Source organism: Camelina sativa, chromosome 11 (genome assembly GCF_030686135.1).
Source record: "Camelina sativa cultivar CO46 ecotype springtype chromosome 11, ASM3068613v1".
Taxonomy (NCBI): domain Eukaryota; kingdom Viridiplantae; phylum Streptophyta; class Magnoliopsida; order Brassicales; family Brassicaceae; genus Camelina; species Camelina sativa.
Window position 1 is genome coordinate 9,095,178 of NC_141890.1, and position 26,504 is coordinate 9,121,681.

Consider the following 26,504-nt stretch of genomic DNA (forward strand, 5'->3'; position numbering starts at 1 on the left):
TTAACATATACACTATTATAGAAGGAAAATAATCTGAAATTAATGTTTTGAGATCAAATATTTAGGCTGATTTTTTAGCAATTAATATATTATTTATTAGGCAGATATTTTTGGAAAATTGGTTAAAGAGAAATTTTGTTTTTTAAAATCGGAATCTTGATATTTTTAACTTAATTATCAAATCAATATTTAATATTTAATATAATGGCAGTCTTGTAAATAGGTGGCAACTTCAGAATTTATTTGCTAAATGTACTTGAAAATTATATATATAGATATTTTTTAACTTAATTATCAAATCAATATTTAATATTTAATATAATAACAGTCTTGTAAATAAGTGGTAACTTTAGAATTTATTTGATAAATGTATTTCGAAAATGTATATATAGAAGATATGCTTTTGGTCCATATTGGTAGCCTTTTCTTTCTTTTTTAGGCGATGGAGATTAAAAAGTTGGCACGGGTGATTGCGTTCGCATAAAAGGCAAAAACTTAAAGTCAACAAAACAATAATAAAATCCATATTGAGTGAAATAAATTATAAAAATAAAAAATGAAAAAACAAATGCTAGTCAGCTTGCTCTTGCAACTGGGAAGAAAATTGCATCCCCTCTTGCACCAACTTGAAGGTCTATGTCATATATTGATACTCGCACGATATATTAATCTTTGATATTTATAGATACCAAATTATATTTTTAACACTGAAGACCGTAAATGAATACCCAATATGTATGAAATGTTATATGAGATATAACAATAACATTTAAAAACTATGGATAGAGAAACGAAAATGATTGAATTGACCATATCTGTTGGAAAACAAACCTAAGAGAAACTTTATTAACTGCTCATGCTTTTTTTTGCTATAGTTCCCAAACCAGTTATAGAAATTGGATAGATTGGTTCGGTTAGAGTATCATAGAACACGTTATTCAAACCAATTTGTGATAGTCTGTCTAATAGTTGAAATATTAATTAACTGCAATCTTACTTGGTGATGTTATTAGATTCGTACTCTCTGTATACTTTTTGTATGTCGACATGGTATGTGAACCCATTACAGCAGATGATATATATATATATATAATTGTATTGTCATATTGATGATCTCACAAGAATACAAATAGAACCGACTTCTTTGAATTCTTCGTTTAACGTGTGAAATATGCACACGCGCGGTATGTGTGTGTAAATACAGTCACATGTGTCCATCATCGACACTCCATGTACATATAGCATTTCTAAACTTGAATACCGAGGGGCGAGGGATAACACCATATAGACTCAGTTGAAAAACTTAAGAACATGCTAAACTTCGATCTGTTTGTCTCTTTTATACATTAGGATCTTCTAGGGACCATGATATTGTATTGTTTAAGTAATATAACTCAACAAGATAATATTATAAATATTGAAATATATGAGCTTAGATTTGTAAGATTGGCCAAACCACACGATATATCTATAGTACTTAACTATACATATCTATGTTTGTGTGACTATGAAATCAGTTGATCTTATATACAACAATATAATATATAATAATGGAGGATATATTACTTATTTTTAATAAGCATAGATTTGATTAAATATGACATCAGTTATATATGATTGCCGAAATTTTTATAAATGAATTTAATCTCTGCAAGTCACATCCGAATTTTTATTCGTGGTGGCATCATGCGTAGGGTTCCACTTGCACTAGTTAATTTGTATGTATATTGATCGTATATATGCGTCTACATAGTTATATATAAACAACTCATATATTATATGTATTATGTATATATGTTTCGTTAAGCATGGGATCACTATAGATTGACCATTTCTGTTCTATCTTTCTAATAATTGGCCCTAGTTCAACAATAAAAAAAAGGAGCAAAAATGAAACCATGCAGATGGTGGTGAAAAACAACAAACAGCTATTAGAGACACTAAAAAGACTCCGGTGACAGATTAACGTTGCAGTTATTATTCAATACATAATGGCATCACTGGTCAGTTAGCCAAAATCATTTTTTTTCCTGTCAATTTTATCAGATTTAATTAGTTCTGATAAAAATTTCCTCTGAAGTCTATAGACAACTCCATGATACCATTAATTCAAAATATCTCTAAAACTTTTCTAATATAAGCATATGTTGAGTAATTAACTTGATATAGTTTTGGTATATATATTATAATTAGCAATAATCAAATTAGTTCCGTACGAGTGTATGTTGTCGTACATCTTGATGCACGAATTCATTTTTGTATAACGTGGTGATAAGATTACTTTGTCACTCAATATACTTTTTGATCGACTAGAGTTGTTGTTGTTTTATAATATTATTATATTGGAAGTCAATTATAAAACTATAGTTAATTATTATTCCTCTTCTGTTAAATTACTTTGGATTTAAATTGATGTGACATGTCTCCGTACGCGTTTTCGTGTCATTACTACTAACTATTGTATACTACTATTTATTAACTAAATTATTGAGAATACTGACTACTGAGAGAGAACAGAATATCGAAATAATTGTTTTGTGGTCAGATAATATGCAATACGAATTTAAACTTGAATGATGGCAGAATTACAACACCAACATAAAATACTAACTAGCTAGTATATTATGAATCTTGGTCCACCATTCAAACTCTTACGATTTTTTTATTAAAACATTAAATGACTTATTAGTGGTATTGAAAACTGATAAAATCGTTGGCCTTTTAGTGTGACCTGTATACATTACATTGGTTTTGATTTGGCTCGATCATATTTTTTTTTTTTAAATAATAGTCGCTACAAGAAAACTAAAGAAAGTTGTACGAGAGTGGTAGTGGTAGATGTGTTCACAACAACATCTTGGTGTGAAGATGAGTCCACATGGTAGCACCACGGTGCGTTCCCCCAAGGCTGACCGGAACAGCCGATCGGGTATATTAAAAAAAAAAAAAAATGTATTCACAAGTTGTGACGGTGATAGATCAATGAGTTTTTTTTCGTGGTCTAACGATCTATGAATTAACTATCAAGAAAACAAAAAAAAAAAGAATAAACGAAATTCATCAAAAAAAAAAAAAAAACCCTTTGTCCTTACAAGAAGTGTAACTGTGTTGATTATTTTTCCTTTCGAAATGAGTTACTGCTATTGTAGAGTACTATGCTCGGGTAGAGAACCAGAGCATAAGAATGTCTTCGTATGTCTGGTTTTCCAAGTTGAGAAGGAGCATAAGCCGACAGCGAATTGTCTTCTCTATCAACTTGCCAAGTTTAAGAGCTGAGATGGGATCTTCACCGTGCCGACGGTTGTTACGCTCTCGCCATAAAGAGTGTACCGTTGCCTGGAGGGAGTATCATAGGAACAACAGAGAGTGCGTATCAAGGGATGAGTCCGAGATGAGTACCCGTAGCTGTTCATAGTTCGAAGTAGAATAGTTTCCAAGAAAACCATCTGTGGGGTTGGCCCAAATCTGATACGAGTAGGGGCATTGGAAGAAGAGGTTGGCCCAAATCTGATACGATGGATCAGCATTCACATTCCACTTCAACATTCGATCACCGGTTGAAAGTCTATAAAGTATTCTGAGCCATGTTATGAAGGAAAACTTTGGTGTTGCTTGGGGGAACCACACACCCTTTGTCCAAGGGCTCACGGGTCTCGGAGTACGAATAAGCTGCCATGTTTCACAGGTAGAGAATTTTTTTCTTAAAGCCTGATCGACATTTCCAAAGATGGACATCCTCAACCCTGGGTTTCCTTTTTGATCTGGCGGAAAGTATCTCTGTTCTTTTAGTTACAATATAGATTAAATTCCAAATAAATTGAAACTAATGATGTCAAAAAATGAAACGTTACGATAAGTTGGTATTAATGTTAAACGCATAAAAACAAAACAATGATCTTTCAAAATGATCTGGTCTATAATGTCTAAGTTCGAAACCACTTGTGTGTGTAATATATACCGTAAATAACACAACTTGTGCATTGTTGTGTGCCCATCACCTATTTACAACGGCTTTTATTACATACCTATGTTTATTGGGCTACTTAAGACTTTGAGAAAATGGTATATTCACCACAAGTTCTCGATTTTGTCGAAAGTTCACATCATATAATACTGTAAAAACTCTTCATACTGTATAAGTATTTTCACAAACTTTAGTCTACATTGTTAAATTTTTACATAAAACATTACTAAACCATATATACGTATAAGAAGTACTAAGTCAAAATTAAAAAAAAAAATTGTATGACTCGTGATACAAATTTCAATGATGCATGGCTTTGTTCTCTCTTTGTAATGCCTGTCCACATAAAACTTTATGAGCTTGCTTGACTTAGAGGTCACCAAACCATGTGGATGTTCTTTTTCACAAACGTTCATACGGCTTGGCAGGCTCCTGTGGCTCATCAACAACCATTATTAGTCATAAAATCATTTAGGTGCTCTACAGAAAGATTATTTAGAAGTGATTAAAGAGTTAAAGCTTGTTAAATGAGCAAATCTAGAACTTATAGTTTGACGAATGACGATAGTTCTTTATGTATTTCGACAAACTCTAGCCACTCATTCTTATCTCTCAAAAAGAGAGTGAGACAGACTCGATGTGAAGAAGATATAATGGATTGAAATTGATAACAACTATTGTCTATAGAATGACCATTTTCATGATTAATTATGTTAAAGTGTTGAGCTTTGCAGTTGCTGTGAATTCATATATAATTCTGCTACCAAGAGATATACTCCAATATTGGTAATTGCACACGAATCCATATCAAACGATCATATATAAAACAGAAAAAAATTATTTTATTTATTGAAAAGTAGGAATACATTAGACCTTCCCCATTGGGGGGTTCATAGCTGAATTTTTAGAGTTTTGGTGCAAAAAAATTAATCAGAAATGAAAAAAAAATGTAAGATCTCCCCTTATATAAGAGACTGAAACTTGGTTTAAGGGGCGCTATGTGTCGGCGTATTGTTGGGCGAAAGAAAAATATTAAATGGGAAAAAAATTGGGTACACTCGATTTTTTCTTTTTTTCCTTTCTCTCTCTCTATCGGCTGCGATTGAAACCCTTGAAACTTGAAAAGAATTTGGGATCAGAAGCTTGAAGGTTTCGACTTGAAGGACCTGGAATCAGAGGAAGGGTTTGGATTCGAAGGGAATGCAGAGAAGGCGATTAGTAGCCCAACCGATTTGGAAGCCAATCGCGAAAGGAAGAATCGAGTTTCAGTTGGAGATGGATGCGGTTTGAATGCGGAGTCGAATAAATCGAAAGAGAGATTGAATGAATTGGAATCACAAGGTAAATTTATGAATTGGAATTGTATGAATCGAAAATTGAGTATTGATTATGTGGCTCTCTTCATATTTTGTTGAATCCTTTTACTATGTGTTATAAAGTTGTTTACTTGCTAGTCGATGTCGTTTAGTTTGATACCATATCCTATTTCTTTTGGTCTCAAGTAGATGACTTGTGCTTACTTCTTGATTGTTGCTTTTTTATTTGCACTACTAGAGACCAAATCGAACAGTTATGTGTAACCCTAGCTTGTAAAGACTCGTTATTTTTGCCATATTTATGTGTTGTGTAAATGAACCAAATTTTTTTTAATTTGTGTACCCTTTAAAGGTCCTGAGCCAAAGCAGCTGGCGTTCTCTGCAGCATTGGGGATTACCATGGGAGTATTTCCAATCTGTGGTGCGTTCTCGTTTGACGAATAGTTGTTCATCGAACATTTAGTGTTTCTGATCTCTAAAGCTTCCTTCAAAGTTACGGTTTTTGATTCAATATAGAGAGACAACACGAAACAAAGTGTTTTATTGATCTTCTAGTATTGAATTGAGTACTTATGTGTAGTTTTGTTTTTGGCTATGTGTGTCACATTGAAGTCTTGTGGTGCCTTTCTTACGGCTTGGTGAACAAATTATCGGTGGACCTCATTTTCCTTTAACATCTGATGCTCTAAAGAAGGTGTTGACATGCCAAGCTTCTCGAGATGTTTTCTTAAGCATTGGAAATGTGGTAAGGTTCTTCTGTGTTGGCTTAGCGGCTCCATTTGTAATCGTTGCACTATACATTGTGTTTCTGCCGTGTTTCAAAGTCCTTGTCCGCTAATTCAGCTCTGATGGTCCAACCACAAAGACACCAACAAAAGAAAGGATCGCTTAAATCAAACAATTCTTGGTTTCTACAAAGCAGAACGTTGGAGTTTCTATGACCTTGTGTTCTGCTATGCCGATGTCCCCATCTTAAGCGAAACAGAGTAGAATCCTCTACTCATACAAGAGAACCTCAAACTAGAAAACGCAAGTCGAGTAATCTTTGATACTTCTGTATGTTCAATCTTTAAATTGAGTCCCAGTCTTGTTTGTAATTCTTTTACCTTGGTATGAACAAATCAAAAACCTTTTGGCCACTTTTACTATTTTGAGATTTTGTTGTATTCACTTCTCATTCATTCCCCAAAACAAAGCTGAATCTCCTTTTTGAGATTACTACATCCCACAATGTATTAATGTTTTTATTATGTTTTGTATGTTTACAAATTAATTAAATGCAATATTTTTCTATTTTTATAAAATCTTAAATGTTTACACATTTATACTACTTCTATTCTATTTAAAATTTTCTAATTTCAAAAAACAATTTTTTAAAAAATAAGAGACCCAAAATTAGAACTTACCATTGGAGGAAAAAATTTTAACTAAGAAATTATGGGTTCTTATTTACAAAACAATATACAATAAATTCTTAAAAAATTCAAACAGTGTATAAGTATCCAATATATGAACCCCCATTAATCTTGCTCTACATGGTTGGTGATAAGTACACCAATTTTTTTAGTAGAATATTGCAAACTATGAGAAAACATCACATGGTTGGTGATAAGTACACCAATTTTATTTAATACAAGTACGATACAACACACGTTTATTTTTATAGCATATGCAAACAGACTTAGGCAAAGATTCATATTGACCCTTTTACTTGACACAATTGACGTCTTTGACTGAAGCTTCAATAACAATTGCGATCACAGAAGCTCTTCAGTCTTGCAAATGCATCCTCCAAAGCGAAAATATCCATGTCGATAGAATGCCTCGCCCAGTTCTCCAGACCAAAAGCAATCCCTAAACCAACCCAACATGGTAACATATATATGTTGTTATGCGAAAATTGTCTTAAAAGCTAAACCGTTAACTTACCGCAATCATAGGTAATGAGAAATTAATCAATACCTGGTAAAAGGACGAGGTTTTCTTCACTAGCAAGCTTTTCACAGAATTCTTCATCATTTTTAATGTGGGCAAACATTGACAAGTTCAGCTCGGTCTGGGAGAAAGAGAACAAAACATGTATATATTATAAGATTGTTTCAAAATATAATACTAACTAGTCATAAGAAGTCAGAAATGTTAAAAGAAATGTAGTAAAAATAGAATACCCATAAGAAGGTGCAGGCTTCAGTTTTCAAGTAGCAGGTTAGGGCTGGTATGTCTTTGAGCTTATCAAATGCAAAGTCCGCTTTCTCTTTCAGAAAAGCCTTCCTCCTCTCGAAGAACTCTTTAGGAGTTTTCTCCAAGATGGTGGGAATAGCGGCCTACATAATAAAAGTCACGAATTCACCTTAGTATATGCATGCAAAATAATAATAATAATAAATAAATCTTGGTTAAAGTATGCTTCCGAACTAGAAAATCCCATACCTGGATAACAGTTGGTGGTTTATTATCTATCGCCAGAAAATTCTTAAGAGCACTTGTGATCTGTCCATATATAGCAAGATTAGGACAAGGAAAACTACGTACGTGTGGACATTTTCAACTCTTAATGTGGACGAGAAACAAAATTTGATTTTCATATGTTCATAGAGATTTAGTATGTCAATGGCATATAATCTCATTGTTTGCACGTAAAAGGTTGTTTTTAACTTAAAAATGTCAGTCTTTGTTCAAAAAAAAAAAAACTTATAAATGCCAGTTAATATACCGACGATATAAAGTAATGGTAGTGATGTTTAAAGAGTGATCGGGAAAAGCGGATTCGGACCTTTTTGGATTGAAAGGCACCATCTAGATCGTGCAGTGCGAGCCAGCCGGTTCGCCATCCGGGTACACTCCATCCCTTCGATAGAGAACCGAGACTGATCACAGGTACGATCGACGAGAATTTCGCCATGGGAACAAAGGGTTTATTCCCAAACACAGTCCATCTAAAAACTTCGTCAGAAACCACCAGTATCTTAAGTTCCCGAGCCAACTCAGCCAGCTTATAAAGAAATATCCAATAGTTACGTTACACATTATCAAAGATGAGATCAAATGAGGTCACGTTGTATAACTAATTAGAGTATCTGTAAAATACCTGCATAAGATGACTTTCAGAGTAAATGTTCCCATTAGGATTGTGTGGGTTAATAATAAGTATCGCACAGGTGTTCTCGTCCACAAGCTCACAGACGCTGTCAAAGTCGATCTCATAGTCATTTTCGTGGAGGAAAGTATATTCACGAACCTCAAATTTATTGTAGATTGCGTGGACCATGTCCCATGGAAAGCCCGGCTTTGGAAGCAAGATGTTGGCTTTCGGTGTAGCCAAGATTTCAATTGCAAGCTCGATGGCTTGTTTGCATCCAACGGTCATAAACACGTCATCTGCAGTCAATTTCTTCAGAAGATCTTGATTTAGAAACTCGGCCACGGCACTAAAAATAGCGGAAGCAAAAAAATAATTTGTCACAGAATATAATTTGTCAAAAAATAACTCGATACATAATATAGTTAAGGTGAAGTGAAACTAGAAGTGTTATATGGGAGCTAGATCATATTGTAAAACAAAATTTGGTGGGACATTTTTTTTTTTTCGTCAACCAAACATATATAATAGAATAGAATTGTCCTAATCGGAGAGTAAAAGTTTACAACAATAGTTTCAAAAAGAAATAATCTAGAATGATCAATAATAATTCGATGTAGATATTACCTTTTAGCCGCGGGAAGGCCAATACTTGGAGCATAGGCGTTTCCACTACCGTCAAGGACAGCTTTAACGACTGCCTTCTCAGCGGTATGGCTAGTCTCGGGGGCTTCACTTAGAGGGGGCAAAATGGGTTTTCCATTAGGGTCACACCGAGACATGATTCTAGAGGTGTAACTCCCTAGCGTGGCAGCTGCAGCCTTTTTGGCTGCTTCGCTACCACTAAACTGCCAGTTGACCGATCTATAGTTCTCCATATTTCTCTTGTCTAGCGTTTGAATTTGCTTCTTTTATTTCTCTTGCTTAGATTTTTGGTTTGGTGATTATTCTCATCGCTACGAGTGGTATTATATAGTACAAGTTTCGGCACTCTAAACAAAAAAATCTATTTGATGGGATTATAGAAATTGGCCACATTGATTCAATTAGAATATCATAGAACACGTTACTCAGACCAATTTATGAAAGTCTAAATGGTTGAAATATTAATTAACTTCAATCTTACTTGGTGATGTTATTATACTCTGCATATGGTATGTGAAACCATGACAACAGACGACATCTATTATAATTGTATTGTCATATTGTCACAAGAATACAAATAGAATGCTTCTTTGAATTCTTCGTTAACGTGTGAAATATCTTATACTTAATTAACTATACATACCAAAGACATATCTATATATGTTTGTATGAAATCAACTGAAATAAGCATAGATTAATTTGTTTAAATTTGATTTCAATTATATTTGTTTTAAAAATATCCGCCTAGTTCCGATTAAGTTTCGTAAAATCGCTAAGCTCATCTTCTCCGCCTTTATTAATTACTAATTTCTGTCTAGTATCGATTATACGATTATGTTTGTCTAATTTAATTATAACCCGTCTAATCCAATTATTCTCACTTAATTTTGTGTATACTTATTGTTTTTGGAGCCAAATATAAATCAAATATATACTTTTTGTTATTTAGACATTTAAATTAAGAGTTCATAATGTTTTACAATAACTAATGTACAAACTTTTAATAAAAATCATAAAATTTTTGTTTAAAATTATGTTTTTATGTGTTTACCATAATTTTAAAGATATTATAGTTTTATATTTTATTTGATATTTTTTCGTAAAATAAATAAAATTATACATATATTTAGTATTATATTTTATTTTATTATTAATTTAATAAAATAATTTTAAAATTAATTTCTGATTAATTCTCGTTTAGTTTCTGACTTTTTCACTAGGCGTTAGACCCACCTCAACCGTCTAAGTAGCGGTTAGCGATTTTTAAAACATAGTTTATAAATATTGCCGAGAATTTTATAAATAAATTTAATATCTGCGCGCTAGCTACATCCGATGGTGGTGACATATGCGTAGGGTTCCACTTGCGCTAGTTAATTTGTATGTACAACAGTATATTGTTCGTATAACTCATATATATCATACTAGATAATAAATTATGACCACAGCGATGAAAGAACGTTCAAAAGCTCAATTGGAGCCGATAGTTAGTTATTTAATAATATAAATAAATTCTCATGTCATTTGAAAATAAAATTTGTCGTTGGTGGGTGAGGGGACAATGGTAATTTCGATAGAATAAAATATAACCTATTGTACTTCTTGGAATAAAAAATATTGTTGTGATTGTTGTTAAAAAAAAACATTGTTGTCATGCAATTTAATTTATTTAAAAGTTCCCTTAAACAAATATTGCAATTTCTTACAAATTATGGTGCAAAACTTACACGAAGTTTGAGTATTGCTTACATAGGCGTCCATCATGGTCTCCATGTATATTGCAAGGAGAGCTTCTTCATCGTGAAACATGTCGTATATGAAAAATCGTTTGTCGTAGATCTGAATGGAACAGAAAGATTCACATCATGTAAATATTGTTTGTGGAAGCTATTTAATATAATGTGTTGCATGCAGTTAAAAATCATTATTGATACATTTATATCAAATTTATGTAATCTAATGTAGCAGACGATATCAAAAAATTAATATTTATAAATATTTTTATGTGTTTGAACTTTGAATAATCCTCATCTAGATCTGCCAAAATTTTGTTTGACGCTAAAAAAGCAAATCATTTGTAACGTAGAGTGAAATATGATACATATAAAATATTTTGGATCCCAAGTAAAAAAGGATATACCATATACGGATCTAAAGATCAGAACTTTTTGATAATAAAAGAAAAACAAAATACTCCATATGACATTTGGAGCCCATTCCACCAATATTAAAATTAGAATTAGTAAATATGGTAGAAAGTCTCCATTCATAGCTATGTTGAATTGGTTTGGTCCAGATTGTTATTTTAAGGACTCATGACTCATCAACACATCATCTCTGGAAAAAAACTAAAGCAGATCAGCGATCAGCGATGCAAGAGTCGGTAAAATGCGACATCGGAACAGAGCCGTATCTCTTTTTATTGTTATTACTATTTTGATAATGTGTTGTTGCTTGTTACTGCCGCCTGTTACAACGTGGGGATAAATTTACTGGCACATCTCTTTCTTTCTTTTCTTTTTTTTTTTCCTTTTTATCAAACACTTGTTGTCTTAATTATCAACTAGATTAAGACCGTACTCTCAAATTCATTTTATTCATATTGTAATTTTTATATAAAATATAATTTATTTGAATATTTTTTTTTTAAAAAATGGATAAAATATTATGCAATAAAATAATATGTTAAATATGATGACTTGAAAAAATACTTATTTTGTAAGTTTTATATTGTTAATGATTCTAGATAAGTACCCGTACTATTACGACTATAACACTGGTTAAATTTTATTTTATACAAAATTTTGTATATTTTCTATTTTAAAATAAAAATTCAATATGTTGTATTAGTTTATGTATGTGAAGTTATTTCAACAATGTATATTCTACCTCATGACTTGAATGTCATTATAAGACATAATTTTGTGAATTTGGTTTTTAGAAAGCGAGTTATTATATTATGAGTAATTTAATATATTGTTATACTTTTTGTTTTAATATATTTGGTTTTTTGAAATTCTTTCATATTATAGTGACATATTATTGGCATTGCTATAACAAACCAATTTAAAGTTTTTATAGTTTCTAAGTTCAATATGAAGTTTCAATATTTTAAAAATATTTCAAATAAATTATTTAAAGTTGATTATATTATATAAAATTATAAAATTCAACAAAAAAGTATGAAATTGAATTTAAATATTCAAATTTTGACCCGTTACTCAGTAAATTTTTTAATTCAATAGATATTATTTTAAAAGAATAATATTAATAAAACTTGAATATTTTATAGATTGAATCATTTATATTTGTTTTTAAAATTTCAACTTATGGTATATCCGGAAATAAAACTATTTTTTGATTTTTTATTTTTTTTTTTGTCAATAGAAGATTAGCTCAAATGAGCCAATTCGGTGGGAAGTATAATTAAAATGAGAGGTAAAGTATAATGATAATTAACTAATTAATATGTTAAGTTAGATATCAAAGGATTTTATTTGATGAATAATTTAATAAAGAAAATTAATATAGTAAGTTAGATGATATCAAATGATTATTTAGAATATTATCTTTAAGATTTTGGAAACAATAAATCCAGACTATACAAATAATATAAAACTTAATCTACAACCTATTTGTAACCAACTTATTAAAATTATATAGTATAAAAAACAATTTTATGTAATTCTGTTTTATTATACAGGGATTCTGTGGGCAAAACCATCATAAAGGTTATCAACATTATATGTGAACACAACCATATATATATAAACTAGAAAAAGTCACACTACATTAAAATTCAAATATCTCTAACACTTGTTATTATATAAGCACATGTTGAGCAATTAACTTGATATAGTTTTGGTATATATAAAAATAACATTAATCAAGTTAGTTCCGCACGAATGGTCGTACTTACTGCTGCACGAATTCATTTTTGTATAACGTGGTAAGATCACTTTGTCACTCAATATACTTTTTGATCGACTAGAGTTGTTGTTGTTTATAATATTACAACTGAGTTTGATTATTCAATATGGAAGTAAAAACAAATTGGTTAATTATTATTATTCCTCTTCTGTTAAATTACTTTGGATTTAAATTGAAGTGGCATGTCTCCGTACACGTTTTCGTGTCATTACTAACTATTGTGTATTTTGTTTATTTGTTAATCAAATTATTTTGTCTCCATATATGTCAAGTTCTCAACCACTTGTGTGTAATATGTATAGGTTGTGCCTAAATAACACAACTTGAGCGTTGTTTGTGTGTCCATCACCTATTTACAACGACGTTTATTATAGATAATTTTCTGTTTTTTTACAGATTATAGAGAAATTTAGAAATACTGTCATGTACAGTAACAAGTCTTGTGCCCAATGCCATTTTATCTTTTTTCTTTTCTCGGTGTCACAACCAAAAATTGGAAAAACAATTTTAAATTTTATAAATTCAAATCATAAACCATATTTAATAATTAATTTCTTCTCGTTTCTTTAATCTTTTTTTCCTTTTCTCTCCTCCTTATTTTTTCTTCTCTCTATCTATTTTTTATTTTCTTTTATAGTTTTTTTTAAATCAACTTCTAATATGTATATCTCCAGCAAATAAAATAAACATTTTTTGACATCATATATGTTTATAATTTTGCATTGTAAATAGAAAAAGAAGACATGTATATTTACGTATGGACAAAAAATATATTGTCCAATGGTGAACAACTATTGTGAAACTTCTCAGCAAAACATATCTTGTCCACCAATAAAATATTAAAAATAATCGACAAATATTTTATAACATAATATTTTGGAAAATATAAAAGTGAAAAATAATTATGATTTTACTTATACTAATCATATAATATTGATAAATTTGGTGAGACTAGTGGACAAAATAAATTGTCTATGTTTTCTCAACACCTAGTCTATCATGTATTTATTGAACTAATGGACAAAATAATTTTTCAATGGACATATTATATTTGAAAAATACTTAGATTCACCCCTAGAGATGAATCTCTGTATTCACCCACTCCCCTCTAAACCAATCAAAATTTTTTATCTAATATTTCATTTAAAAAATAAATCAAAATAAAATTAAAAAAGCAAAACAAATTCTGTATATTTTTATTTAAGTAAAATTAATGGTTGGGTTTAGATTTTACAATTAAACAAGGTGATATATCAGTTTGGGTTTATAAATGAGAATTAGGGTTTAGATTTTACAATTAAAATAAAATTATATGTCAGTTTGGATTTAGAAATGAGGTGGTTAAGGTTTAAAGTTTACAATTAAAACAAAATTATATGTCGGTTTGGGTTTACAAATAAGGCGGTTAGGGTTTAGAGTTTACAATTAGAATAAAATTATATGTCAATTTGGGTTTAAAAATGAGGTGGTTAGGATTTAGATTTTACAATTAAAACGAAATTATATATTGGTTTAGGTTTACAAATGAGGTGGTTATGGATTAGATTTTACAATTAGAACGAAATTATATATTGGTTTAGTTTATAAAAGATAGGTTTAGTTTTTTATTTTATTTTACAATGATGTATACAAATTTTGTTTTCTTATTTTATAAGGGGGTGAATAAAGAGGTTCACCTCTAGGGATGAACCCAAATATTGTCCATTATATTTCTAATAACAAGTTTCTTTCTTAAAAAATACTTAGGTTAATCTCTAGGGGTGAATCTTTGTATTCACCCTCTTCTCTCTCAACCAATCAGAACGTTCTACCTAATATTTTATTTTAAAAATAAATCAAAATTAAATTGAAAAGCAAAATTAATTAAGAAAACAAATTCTGTATAGTTTTATTTAAAGAAAGTTAAATATTGTCTTGGTTTAGATTTTACAATTAAAGGAGGTTATATATCGGTTTGAGTTTATGAATGAGAATTAGGGTTTAGATTTTATAATTAAAACGATATGTCGGTTTGGGTTTACAAATGAGGTGGTTAGGGTTTAGATTTTACAATTAGAACAAAATTATATGTCGGTTTGGGTTTACAAATGAGATGGTTAAGGTTTAGATTTTACAATTAGAATGAAATTATATGTCGGTCTGGGTTTACAAATGAGAAAGTTAGGGTTTAGATTTAAAAATTAGAACGAAAGTATATGTCGGTTAGGGTTTACAAATGAGATGGTTTGGATTTACAAATGAGATGGTTAAAGTTTACATTTTACAATTACAATGAAATTATATATCGGTTTGGGTTTATAAAATAGCGGTTTAAGTTTCTAATTTTATAATAAATGTTTACAGATTTTATTTACTTATTTTATAAGGGGTGAATGAAGAGGTTCACCCCTAGGGATGAATGAAGAGGTTAGGGTGAATGAAGAGCTTCACCCTAGGGGTGAACCCAAATATTACTCTTCTTTCTTACTTCTTCTACGACGACAATTTCTCCTTTTTTACTTATGCCAGAAAGTAACAGTTCTAGAAAGAGAAAATAATAACTGGCATTTAAAAAAACTTGATTTTTCAAAATGGCACTTTAGACTTAATGGTGTATTAAGTATCAACCACACGATTTTTCTGCCCACAAAAAAATTCAAAGTTTTTCGTCTAATTATTCAAACAAAACATTTAATTAATAGGAAAAAAACTTTTCAAATTATCCAAGTATTCGCACATATACTCATATCCAAATTTTTCGTCTAATTATTCAAACTAATATTAAATAATGTAAATACTGTTTATACTATATAAGTACTCTCACAAATTCTTAGTCTGATACATTGTTAAATTTTTACATATAACATTGCTAAAACCATCTCTATATACTTATTTAAGCAATGTTGTTAGAAGTTTAACTCTATTATCATGTGGCATATTACAAAAAATATCATTGTATTTTAATTAATTTACTAATTAACCAAAGAAAAGCTTATATTGGTTTATAAAATAATTAAATAATTTTTTCAAATTATTTAACAAATTCCATTTATTTTTACACAAATTTTAGGAAATAATAACAAACTATACAGAATAATTATAAAACCTAATTTTATTTATAAAACTAAGATTAAATATATGCATCCCTAATCATTTAATAATGACATATATATTTTAAAACTAAGATACAACCTTTTATATTTTAGAAATATAAAATCTTATATCTAATTTATTAAATATTTTTTGCATTCTACATCAACACAATGACATCTTATTAAAAATCTAAGAAATCAAAAATGTTATATTTTATCGAATATACAACTAAAAAATAATCAAAAAGTTAAATTAGAATTTCTAAACATGATCGCTTCAATATGGGTTTTGTTTTTTTTTCTTCTAGATTTTACCAAATTTATATGATTCACGGATTTGAACAGTGTATCATATACCTAAGACGGGTTGAAATCAGAATATTAAAGTAAGTAATATAAAATCTTATATCTAATTTATTAAATATTTTTTTGCATTCTACATCAACACAATGTATAAGTAACATATTAAAGTAAGTAAATTAAATGTAAAAGATTATAAAATGTATAGAGAAAATCAAATAAAACTTTTAATCTTATTTTATAACTAACAATTCGCAAACATTTGCCGTGCTGTACAACATAAATAACTATCTAGTACGTATATACTTATATGAATAAAAAAAGAAGTTCAAGTACTCTAAATGAATTGTATGACTCATGATATAGATTCAATGATGCATGGCTTGTTCTCTCTTTGTAATGGGTGTACACGTAAACTTTTATGAGCTTGCTTGAATTAGATGTCGCCAGACCGTGTGAATGTACTTTCACAGACATTCAGACAGCTTGGCAACCATCACCAAAACTATTATTAGTCATAAAATCATTTAGAAAAATTATTTCTATTTTCATAAATTCTTTTAGAAAATAATAAATATGAATATAAGTTTAAAATTTTTAAATAACTTTTGAAAAATCCAACCGCCTCCTTTTGCAAACGAATTACCTTATTTTTGGGGCGGTTGGCAACCGCCCGTTTCCTCACCCCAACCACTCTCTTCAACCATCTTCTCTAACTACCTACTTCAATCGTTTTTTCCAATTGTCATGCACACAAATCGTCTTGAACGTTACTAATCAAACCCAAAGAATTATGTAGAAGTGATAAAGAGTTAAAGCTTGTCAAATGAGCAAATCTAGAGCTTAGTTTGACGATAGTTCTTGAGTATTCTCACAAACTCTAACCACTCATTCTTATCTCTCAATGATCTTAGCTGCTTTAGGTAAGTTTAGAATGGTTAGAATCTCGAAAAGAGAATGAGATAGACCCGAGTGAAAAAAGATATAATGGATTGAAGTTGATAATCTGAATTGGCTAAACCTTGATCAACCAGTCCACAAATCGGATGAGTCGATTTGCTTTTCAATTTATCGTTGCCAAGGTAAACTTAAAATCTAAAATCAATCCGATTTTTCTACTCTTCCAAACCGACCAATCAACAAGCGCAAGAGATGCAAAAACATAAGGATCAAACCGGTAAAATTGAGGATTTAGACATGATGAATTAAACCGGATTAGTTTTCCGGTTTATTAAACCCACTGGTTTATTTAGTCGTCTGTTTATTTCTTCCGTCAACGTCATTCATCGTCTTCCTTAAACCCTAATCAAAAATCTCTCCCTTCTTGGAGCTATGGCGGCCTTTGAAGACAGAGCAGATGAAAACGATGGAATTGCCTTCAAAGATGGCAACACTGACATCTCCCAACAGCTTATGGACCGTTACGGCAAGTCCTCAGCTTCGCAGCACCGTCATCTCGTCGCCACCGCCGTCGCTATGCGCTCCATTCTCACCTCTGAGTCTCTTCCGCCGTCTCCTCCTGCTTTCTTCGCAGCTGCTATATCCTCTGTCGATTCTTCCACGGAGGATCCCATGGCGGTTTCTGCTTTGCTTACGTTCCTGTCCATAGTCCTTCCTCTGGTTCCTTCAGGAGATATTTCAGCTACTATGGCTCGAGATGCTGTGGCTGTTTTGGTAAACCCAATTGATGGTGGGGTTGATAAATTAGGTGTTGCGAGTTTGAGAGCTGGTGTGAAGTGCATTGGGACTTTGCTTATTGGTTTCTGCGATTTGGATGATTGGGAATCTCTTCAAATTGGGTTTGGTTTACTTCTCAAGTTCGCCATTGATAAACGTCCCAAGGTATTCACTTTTGGGTTTCCCACTTCCTAAAATTGCTGGAATGAATCACTACTGTCTATAGAATGACCATTTTCATGATTAATTCTGTTAAAAGTGTTGAGCTTTGCATGTGTTAGTGGGTTTACTGGTGGAGAAGCCATGCTTGTATTGCTATCTTGTATCATATTGTGATGACAATCTTGGTTTGTGTGTTTGCTCTATTAGGTTAGAAGATGCGCTCAAGAGTGTTTGGAGAAGTTATTTGGTTCTCTACAATCATCTACTGTTATAAAGGAAGCAAGTAATACAGTTTATGCTTTACTTAAAGAATATAAGCCTGTTCTATCTGACTTAAGCTCAAAAAAGATTGATGAGGGTTCTAAGGTTGACTCAACAATGAGGTCTGAGGACGTAGAGGCTGCCCATGTGCTAAATGTGCTCAGTGCTACAATTCCGTTTCTATCTGCCAAAGTTAGTTCTAGAGTTTTTTCGGAACTTTGCAAGCTTATGGGTTCTCAGTTTTCGCCGTTGACGAGGCAAATTCTCAAAGCGATTGACACTATCTTCAAGAATTCAGAAGATACAACTGTTGTTCCTGAGATAGAAGGACTTGTAACTTCTTTGACTAGTTATTTATCTTTACACGACAAGAATCCTGCTGACACGATCGTGCATGTGACCACCCTATTAAAAAGTGCTTTGGAGAAAGCCTACTCAGTCGAACCGACTCTATGTCTAAAGAAACTTCCACTAGTTTGTGGGTCATTGGCAGGTTTGTTCCCTCCCTAGCTTTTAGCATATATCTCTTTTGTTCTTCATTGTGGGCTTGGATTTCTATATATATGTTATGATGAATACCAACGTTCAATTCCTCTGCTGTAGGCCTTCTGACTTCCACGGACGACGTTGCATCCCAAGCCTCAGTTATATTAAAAGACTTGATCAGTAGCCACATCGATACAAATGAACTTCTAATCGAGGGAAGCTTGCCTTGTGAAGATGAGGATAACGTAACGAGTGGAGACAATATAAATGCAGCAAGATGTTTATGCTCTGTCTTTCAGAGTGCCCTAAACTCATGTGATGGAATTCCAAAGGAGCACATTTTAACTGTCATAAATCTTTTGATCGAGAAACTTGGTAGGTGTACTTTCACTCGGTGCTATATTTTGTCATCCTGATCATGTTATCTACACATCTCCTTAGTGAAATATTTTAATTCTATCTCCAAATGTTTCAGGAGAGCGTTCATATGTTCTTGCAAAGAATATCATATTAAAGCTTGCTGACTTGATGGAACATGCAACTGGAGATACGTCTAGCTCACAGTATGTAAGTTACGAAAGGGCCTATTGTGTACTGTTATGGTACTGGTTTCTTACTTTAAGGATATGGTTGGTTCAGAAAGTTGTGAGTTATTTTTCTGAATGTCCCAGTGGATAATAGTGATTTGATACTCAATGGTGTATTCAGTTATATTTCATGATTAAGAAAAAACAAAGACATCTTGATCCTCATCATATATCTATGTTAGCAGTTTTTTACGATATAAAGAGTCTATCTATACTATTTGATTTATACTAGATTGGACTTATCTGCAGCTTCAGCAATGCATTGGGTCTGCAGTGGTCGCAATGGGACCAGTAAGGCTACTGGCACTTCTTCCTATCACTCTTCATGCTGAGAGTCACTCATGCACAAATGCTTGGCTAATTCCTGTCTTAAGAAAATATATCATTGGAGCATCTCTTGAGTATTATGTCGATCACATTGTTCCACTTGCAAAATCACTGATGCTTGCTTCTAAAGGAGGTACTCATCTATACCGACAATAAGAATTGCATTTACATTAGATTGGACAGACTTTTCCTATCTTCTCTTCCTTTGGGTTTTTGTTTGCATATCAGGGCTTAGTATACTATTCTGCCACTTGCTTTACATCATGCAAGAATGTAGTTAACCGAGGGCACAATCAGTTGATAACTTCTCTCTGTGTTTGGTGATTTTTCACTAACATGTATTTATATGTTTGTTTGTTAGCTAAAAAGTCAGCTTACGGCAAAGAGTTGCGGGCCTATGGTCATGAACTTCTGAGACTGTTACCTGCCTTTTGTAACTATCCAGTTGATGTGCCCCAACAATTTGGATCGTTAGCCAAACTGATGGTTAAATTTATTAAAAATAAATCTTTCATGCATGAAGCCGTGGCCCTTTCTCTACAGGTGAGTTCCTTTGTATTTCGTTAATGCTAGGGTGAACTGACAACTTGGCAATCTCATTGAAATTTTCCTTGTTTAGATGCTTGTAAATCAGAATAAAAGAATGCCTAAGCCCAGTACAGATATGGACGAAGCAACAGCCATAAGTGAAGATGCGACAACAGAACTGGAAAGTAGATTCTACTATTCGAAGAAAGCTTCAACGAAAAACATGAAGGCTTTGGCATCAAGCTCGACAGAGTTGCTTCAGACTCTTGTTGATGTATTCACTGCTTCAGACTCAGATATCAGTGCAGACTTTAAGGTTTACAAATTTCCTTGTTATTCTCTGCATTTCAAACTTATAACAAATTGGTTGAAGGTCCTCCATTGTAGTCGGATTAGAGAAAAAACACTTCACACATATTGTAGATATCTTTTGCTAGGGAAAAGCATTTTCTGGTGTGATTAAATTCTGATTGAATCCTTACCTGCTCGTAGGCCGTAGAGGCTAGTGACAATGTGACATATAAACAAAAACTATATTTGTAAGCATGAAGAAAACACAAATGTATTTGTTGCTTAAAACACTATTAGTATTTCTTCAATTAATGTCTTATATGGTGTCAACTTTCTCCTAACTAGGAGTTTCTTTAGTTTCTTTTCGATTGCAAAGATGCATACAGTGGTTTTATTTATTTTTCAAAGAAGTTTTGGCTTCTATATCTGTCAATTTCGTCAGCACAGGTCTATTAACTTGAGCGATTGAACTATTGACTGACGGAAGAAAATATTTTATAGTTAATGTTCTTGTAATGGCAGGCTGCAATTGGATGCTTAGCTTCTACTCTGGATTCGTCAGTTAGGAAAAAGATTCTAATTTCTTTGCTAAATAAGTTTGATCCTGCTGGTGAAAGCGAGACTGATGGGAAGGTCAATCAATCGAATGATTCAATCGATGAAGAAGAAGAAACCTGCAGTGCCACAAAGACACAGTTAAAGAGGTATAATTCAACTTATATGATGTGTCCTGTTATATGTACTTTTATTATGAAACTCATCCTCGAAAAATCTCTTGTTCGACTTGTTAAATTTCTTGAATACCATTAGACATTGTAATAGCATGACATCCATGTGTATATCTAGTTAAATTTCCTCTTCTCCTATACCTCGTACGACCTTTTCCAATGGCATTTGCTTGCAGGAGTGCTGTGCTGGATCTTGCATATTCATTTGTTGAAGGAGCCCAGGAAGACCTTATTGAGTTAATTTATAATCTTGTTCGCCAAAGTTTTAAGGTATGTTTCTTAACTTGAGCTTAGAGAATTTTCCAATGTAGTGGCTAGTCCATGAGCTTTTTTTATTTTAGGCAACCGACGAGGCTGATCTTTGTGGGGCATATGATACGCTGAGCAGAGTTCTACAGGTTGGTTAACCTCATCGAAGCTTGTTATTCACTGGGTACTCCTCATGCTTATGTGGCTTTGCCCTTGTTCGTGCAGGAACATGGTTCGTTTTGTTCATCTCATTTTGCAGAGGTGATAGAGATGTTAGTCAGCCATAAAACTCCAGAGGATGCAGCGTCTTCTATAAGTCGATTTGCATGTCTCCACGTTCTAATGGCTCATGGAATTCAGGTAATTTTTTTTTACTTTGTATTCTAACTTGATATCAGTAAATATCCATTGCTTATGTATATATATATCCATCCTCTGTTTTTTAAAACTTATAATTGGTCTTGCCTTGTGAAGAAAATTACTGATATTTCGACGTTTTACTTCTTTTTTTTGCAGTCAAGCACCGAGGAGGAGAATGAGAAGGCTTTCCTTATTCTGAACGAGATAATCCTGACACTTAAAGATGTAAACATACTGTTTGCTTCGTTGCTGTTTCAGTTTGTTGGTGCTTAGGAAACAATACATTTTCTCAACAAAATTAACATTTGTGTGCATTATCTTGCCTTTGCATATACAGGGGAAAGAAGAACATAGGAAAGCAGCTTGTGATGCACTGGTTATGGTATATACCACCCTTAAAAATTCATCCTCTGTCAGCAGTGATGAACTTTGTCCCAAATTGATTAACATGGTAAGTGCATGAGATGAGCTCGCCATAACATTTTCAGTTCACTTAATTATCTCTTAAATGACCAATCAGCATCCATGATTTTTCAGATAACGGGTTATATTGATGGATCGTCGCCGCACATAAGGAGTGGAGCAGTGTCTGCGTTATCTGCCTTGGTATACAAAGATCCTGAGATCTGCCTATCGTCACCTGAGCTTCTTTCATCTGTTTTATCGTTGCTTCACACCAAATCCATTGAGATTATAAAAGTAAGTCTACCTTATGCCTTTTTTAATCAGACCCCAAGATGTTGTTGCTCTAAGTATTATGTACGTTTGGTTTTTCTCATACGTCTTCATGTATCTCCAGGCTGTTTTGGGTTTTGTGAAAGTTTTAGTCTCAACATCCCAAGCCCAGGACTTGCAGAGTCTACTGCAGAACCTCTTATACGAAATTCTCCCCTGGTCGTCTGTTTCAAGACACTATTTTAAGTCAAAGGTAATAATGAGAATAGTGCTTGACTTTAGTTTCCAAGTGATTTCAGTTCAACTCCTTCCTCAAAACGAATAATTTGCCTTGCGAAAAAACTGCATTTAGGTAACGATCATAGTTGAGATTATGGTAAGGAAGTGCGGCACCCGCGCAGTCCAATTAGCCACACCAGACAAGCACAAGAGTTTCATCCAGACAGTTTTAGAGGTCTCTCTCACCCTCTGTTAATTTTCTTGAAGATCTCAAATTGAATCATCTGAAAAAAAACGTTTTCCATCATCTTGGAACTTTCATCTTAATGTGCAGAACCGTTCGGGGAAATCAAAAGACAAAGAAGAGACCAATGATTCACAGACTACATCCACTGATCCATCCAGAGAGTAAGATCCGTAATAACAGAATAATAATCTGAGATCAAGATCAAATCACTGTTTGCTCATTATATGCATAAATAACAATTGGTTCGTTTTTTTACAGGCCGCGGAAAAGAAATTACAGAGAAGCTTCATCAGAAACTACAGCCAAACAAGACAGCAACAAATTCAAACGGCAAAAGGGAACACATCAACGACACACACCTGCTTCTGACATTAATGGAAGTAGAACAGGACCACAGCGCCATGGTAACAGAAGCTTCGGAAAACATAGGGAAGCTTCTGAAAACAATCACAAGTCAGGAAAAGAGACACGAAAGCCCCAGAAGAACAGATTCAGGAAAGCACAATGAATCTATAATCTCAGTCAATAGAGTTTTGCAGTTATCATATACCGAAAACAGTAACATTGGTGTGTATGTATACGATTTGTAGATTATACACATCAAGATTTTTGAAAGATTAGTTTCTTAAGACTAAAAATGGCCAAAGAAAAGAAAAAGAGAAAATATTTTTGTTACTCTTATCGATGATTTACAGATTAGATTGCAGGAGCTTGATCAAGCACTGATACAATCTCAATCCTGCTTCTCACCAATCTATGGAACACTTGCCTCACTTGTATCTGCAAATCATCCAATCCCACTTCCATTCCCAAGCAAATCTCCTCCATCTCATCCACCTTCTCCGCAACTTCCACCTCATCTTCTTCATCTGCCGGAAACCTAAACCTCTCTGTGAACTCCAGTAAAGATACGCCAATCCTCTCCATCCTCTGCATCTCCTCCATCAATCCACCACCACCACAACGCTTCTCCTTACGTTTCATCTCTTCACCAATCCTCTCCTGAATATAAACAGCTGCGCTAGCCCAACTCTGGTGTTTCGGAAGTGCCAATGGCGCCGCAAGAAGGCTACTTGTCTGACAAGGAACCGCCGCCACAAGCACCCACATCACCAGAACCATGACACTGCTCATTATGTAAACCGGCATTGCGGGTCCAGAAGCTTCCGCTCCACGTGGCAGCACAAGATTGGACACCATAGCCTGAATCTGCTTCGTCGCAGACCAATTCTTGCCGACGTGGCCAGATGATCCACCTCCTCCGGTGACGTTGCTACGCGGTCCAAACGACCAAGACCTCGACGTTGTCCTTCGTTGGTTACTACTGCCACTACCACTTCCTCCGCTGTTTCTATCTCTCCTCTCCTCAGCGTTTAACCCAACGAGAAGACTTGTCAACGCACGCTTAGCTCTACGAACGCCTCCGTCACATAACGGCCGTTGCTTAAGCGCCGTGACAGCAATCTCCGCGAAACGCCGACTCTGTCTAACGGAATCAATCCCGGCAACAACGGCGTTACATAAATCCAACGCCTTTAGAATCCGATCAAGCAATTCAGACAAAACCCTTTCTAGAGACGGAGATTTCGAGATCTGGGTCATGCTCAACACCGCCTTGAACTCAGCGTCACAGGACATTAAAACATCTAGAAGACTCTGTAACCAAGGGATCGAAAGAATCGGCTGAGAGACAGCTGCTGCAGCGTCGGAGGACGAAGGAGGAGGCGGCGGTTGAGATGGGATTAACTCAGAGAAACGCTCAGCTACGTGTTTCTGGAAATACTCGATTTCTTCAAGCTCTTGCTCGTGGTTAACGTCCATGGAGACGATCTGGTTGCGGCGGATGCTGATTCGACTCAGGAATGAGCCTTGGTAATCAGTCGCCGGAGCCATGTGGATGTGATATGAATCAATAAAAGCAACAGTGAGTGAGAATAAATGGATTCCGGAGATAAAGGAGAGATTTTTTTTTTTTTTTTTTTGGAAGAATGGGGCAAAAAAAGGGGTTTTGGGATTTTAAGACGAAAGTGATGATGATATTTAATTTTAAGGAAGGAACCGAAATGGTGCTAAACATGTCTTGTCGGAGAGAGAAGACAATTAAAAGCTCTTTTATTTGTTTATTTTCATTTTTGGGGACTCGAGAAGTGAAGAATATTCGTCTTTGGTCTCTTTTAGGACCTTTTCTATTTTTATATCCTCCTGACATCATTTATTTCCAAATATGTAAAAATAAAATTTGTATTTAGGAAGAGGAAAAAGTCCCCAAAAAAGTATTCTTTTCACTGCATATCATTGGATAGGAGTCTAAATAATATACGTGAAAGTCATATTTCTCATATACATATAATTCAAAAAAAAAAGTGAAATAATTGGATTTATACTTTGTCCTAAATGTTTATTTTATTTGACTACTGATGTCACATTCGTTAAGTCGTATGATACGTCATTTTTTTTTTTTGATTAGTTTGTTCATCAGAGAATAATCAAATAATAAAAGGATAATATGAATGACAAAAAAGCATGTTAGGGTGAAACGATGTGCAAAGAAACAAATACTTTCTGACATCCAACCGTCTCTCTTAATTAAATTTCTAACGTATTTGTCACTAAAGCGGTGATAGTCAGTTAACAATTTATAACATATTTAAAATTTGGATTTATTGAAAATTTAATTTGGTAATTTATGTTTCACCTAAAAAAAGTCTCGTGGACATGATTTTTGAGCTTTCGCATGTGGCAACTTATGACAAAAGTAGAAAAAATAATAATCGGTTAATCGTAAGTAGTGAGTGCATTTTAAAGATTCTTCAATGTGGATTCAACTGTAACAAGACTCACTGGTTCATGATTTGTCAAAACTGTAACAATCACTCTATTATCACAGGGTCAATTGTTTACACAAACAGCTTTATATTTCTGTTTTTCGCTAATGAACAGCTTTACATTTCTGTCGGTCACCTATTACTTAGAATGTACCATAAGTGCATAGACCATGTATTTGTCTTGTCGAATGTGACATATTTGAAAGCATGTCACGCTATCACTAGAGAAGCCACCGATACGAATTATCGTCGGTAATTTTTCTTAGTACGCTATCAAACACATGATTAGACTATCAGGTGACAAGCTAATATTATATATTCTATAAAAGCAGGGAGGCTCAAGATGACAAAATCATATTATCTATTTAACATTTTTGAAATATATTTTTGTATTATTCTCTCTTATCTTTGTATCCAAACAAGTCTCAACTAAATTTTTTACAATATTTACAACCAAACACAATTATTTCCTTATTTGATAATATTAATTTCCTAAAATATATCTATCTAATTTATATCAATATGTTAGATTAAAATATAATTCTCCTTTCATTTTTATTTAATCTTATATTTAATT

The 26,504-nt window shown here is 33.0% G+C and overlaps 1 protein-coding gene and 2 pseudogenes across 3 annotated transcripts; 1 reads left to right on the forward strand and 2 right to left on the reverse strand.

Moving 5' to 3' along the window:
- Positions 1 to 6,751: 6,751 nt before the first annotated feature.
- On the reverse strand, positions 6,752 to 9,301 carry LOC104722658 (cystine lyase CORI3-like; annotated as a pseudogene). The gene is made up of 7 exons (XR_015570993.1): positions 8,987 to 9,301; positions 8,369 to 8,708; positions 8,054 to 8,272; positions 7,711 to 7,770; positions 7,449 to 7,604; positions 7,243 to 7,336; positions 6,752 to 7,134 (listed from the first exon to the last, which is right to left on the reverse strand). The product of XR_015570993.1 is annotated as a cystine lyase CORI3-like (transcript).
- An 8,263-nt stretch (positions 9,302 to 17,564) lies between these two features.
- On the forward strand, positions 17,565 to 23,766 carry LOC104722661 (uncharacterized). Its single transcript, XM_087474978.1, has 18 exons — positions 17,565 to 18,147; positions 18,352 to 18,898; positions 19,009 to 19,266; positions 19,367 to 19,458; positions 19,728 to 19,938; positions 20,167 to 20,348; positions 20,425 to 20,649; positions 21,147 to 21,328; positions 21,529 to 21,622; positions 21,694 to 21,750; positions 21,827 to 21,961; positions 22,118 to 22,186; positions 22,299 to 22,412; positions 22,499 to 22,660; positions 22,761 to 22,889; positions 22,989 to 23,090; positions 23,190 to 23,263; positions 23,361 to 23,766. The coding sequence occupies exons 1-18, from the start codon at positions 17,638 to 17,640 to the stop codon at positions 23,608 to 23,610; spliced, it is 3,393 nt and encodes a 1,130-aa protein (XP_087331104.1). The 5' UTR covers positions 17,565 to 17,637; the 3' UTR covers positions 23,611 to 23,766.
- On the reverse strand, positions 23,300 to 24,995 carry LOC104722660 (protein ROH1A pseudogene; annotated as a pseudogene). The gene has a single exon (XR_015572303.1). The product of XR_015572303.1 is annotated as a protein ROH1A pseudogene (transcript).
- Positions 24,996 to 26,504: the final 1,509 nt, after the last annotated feature.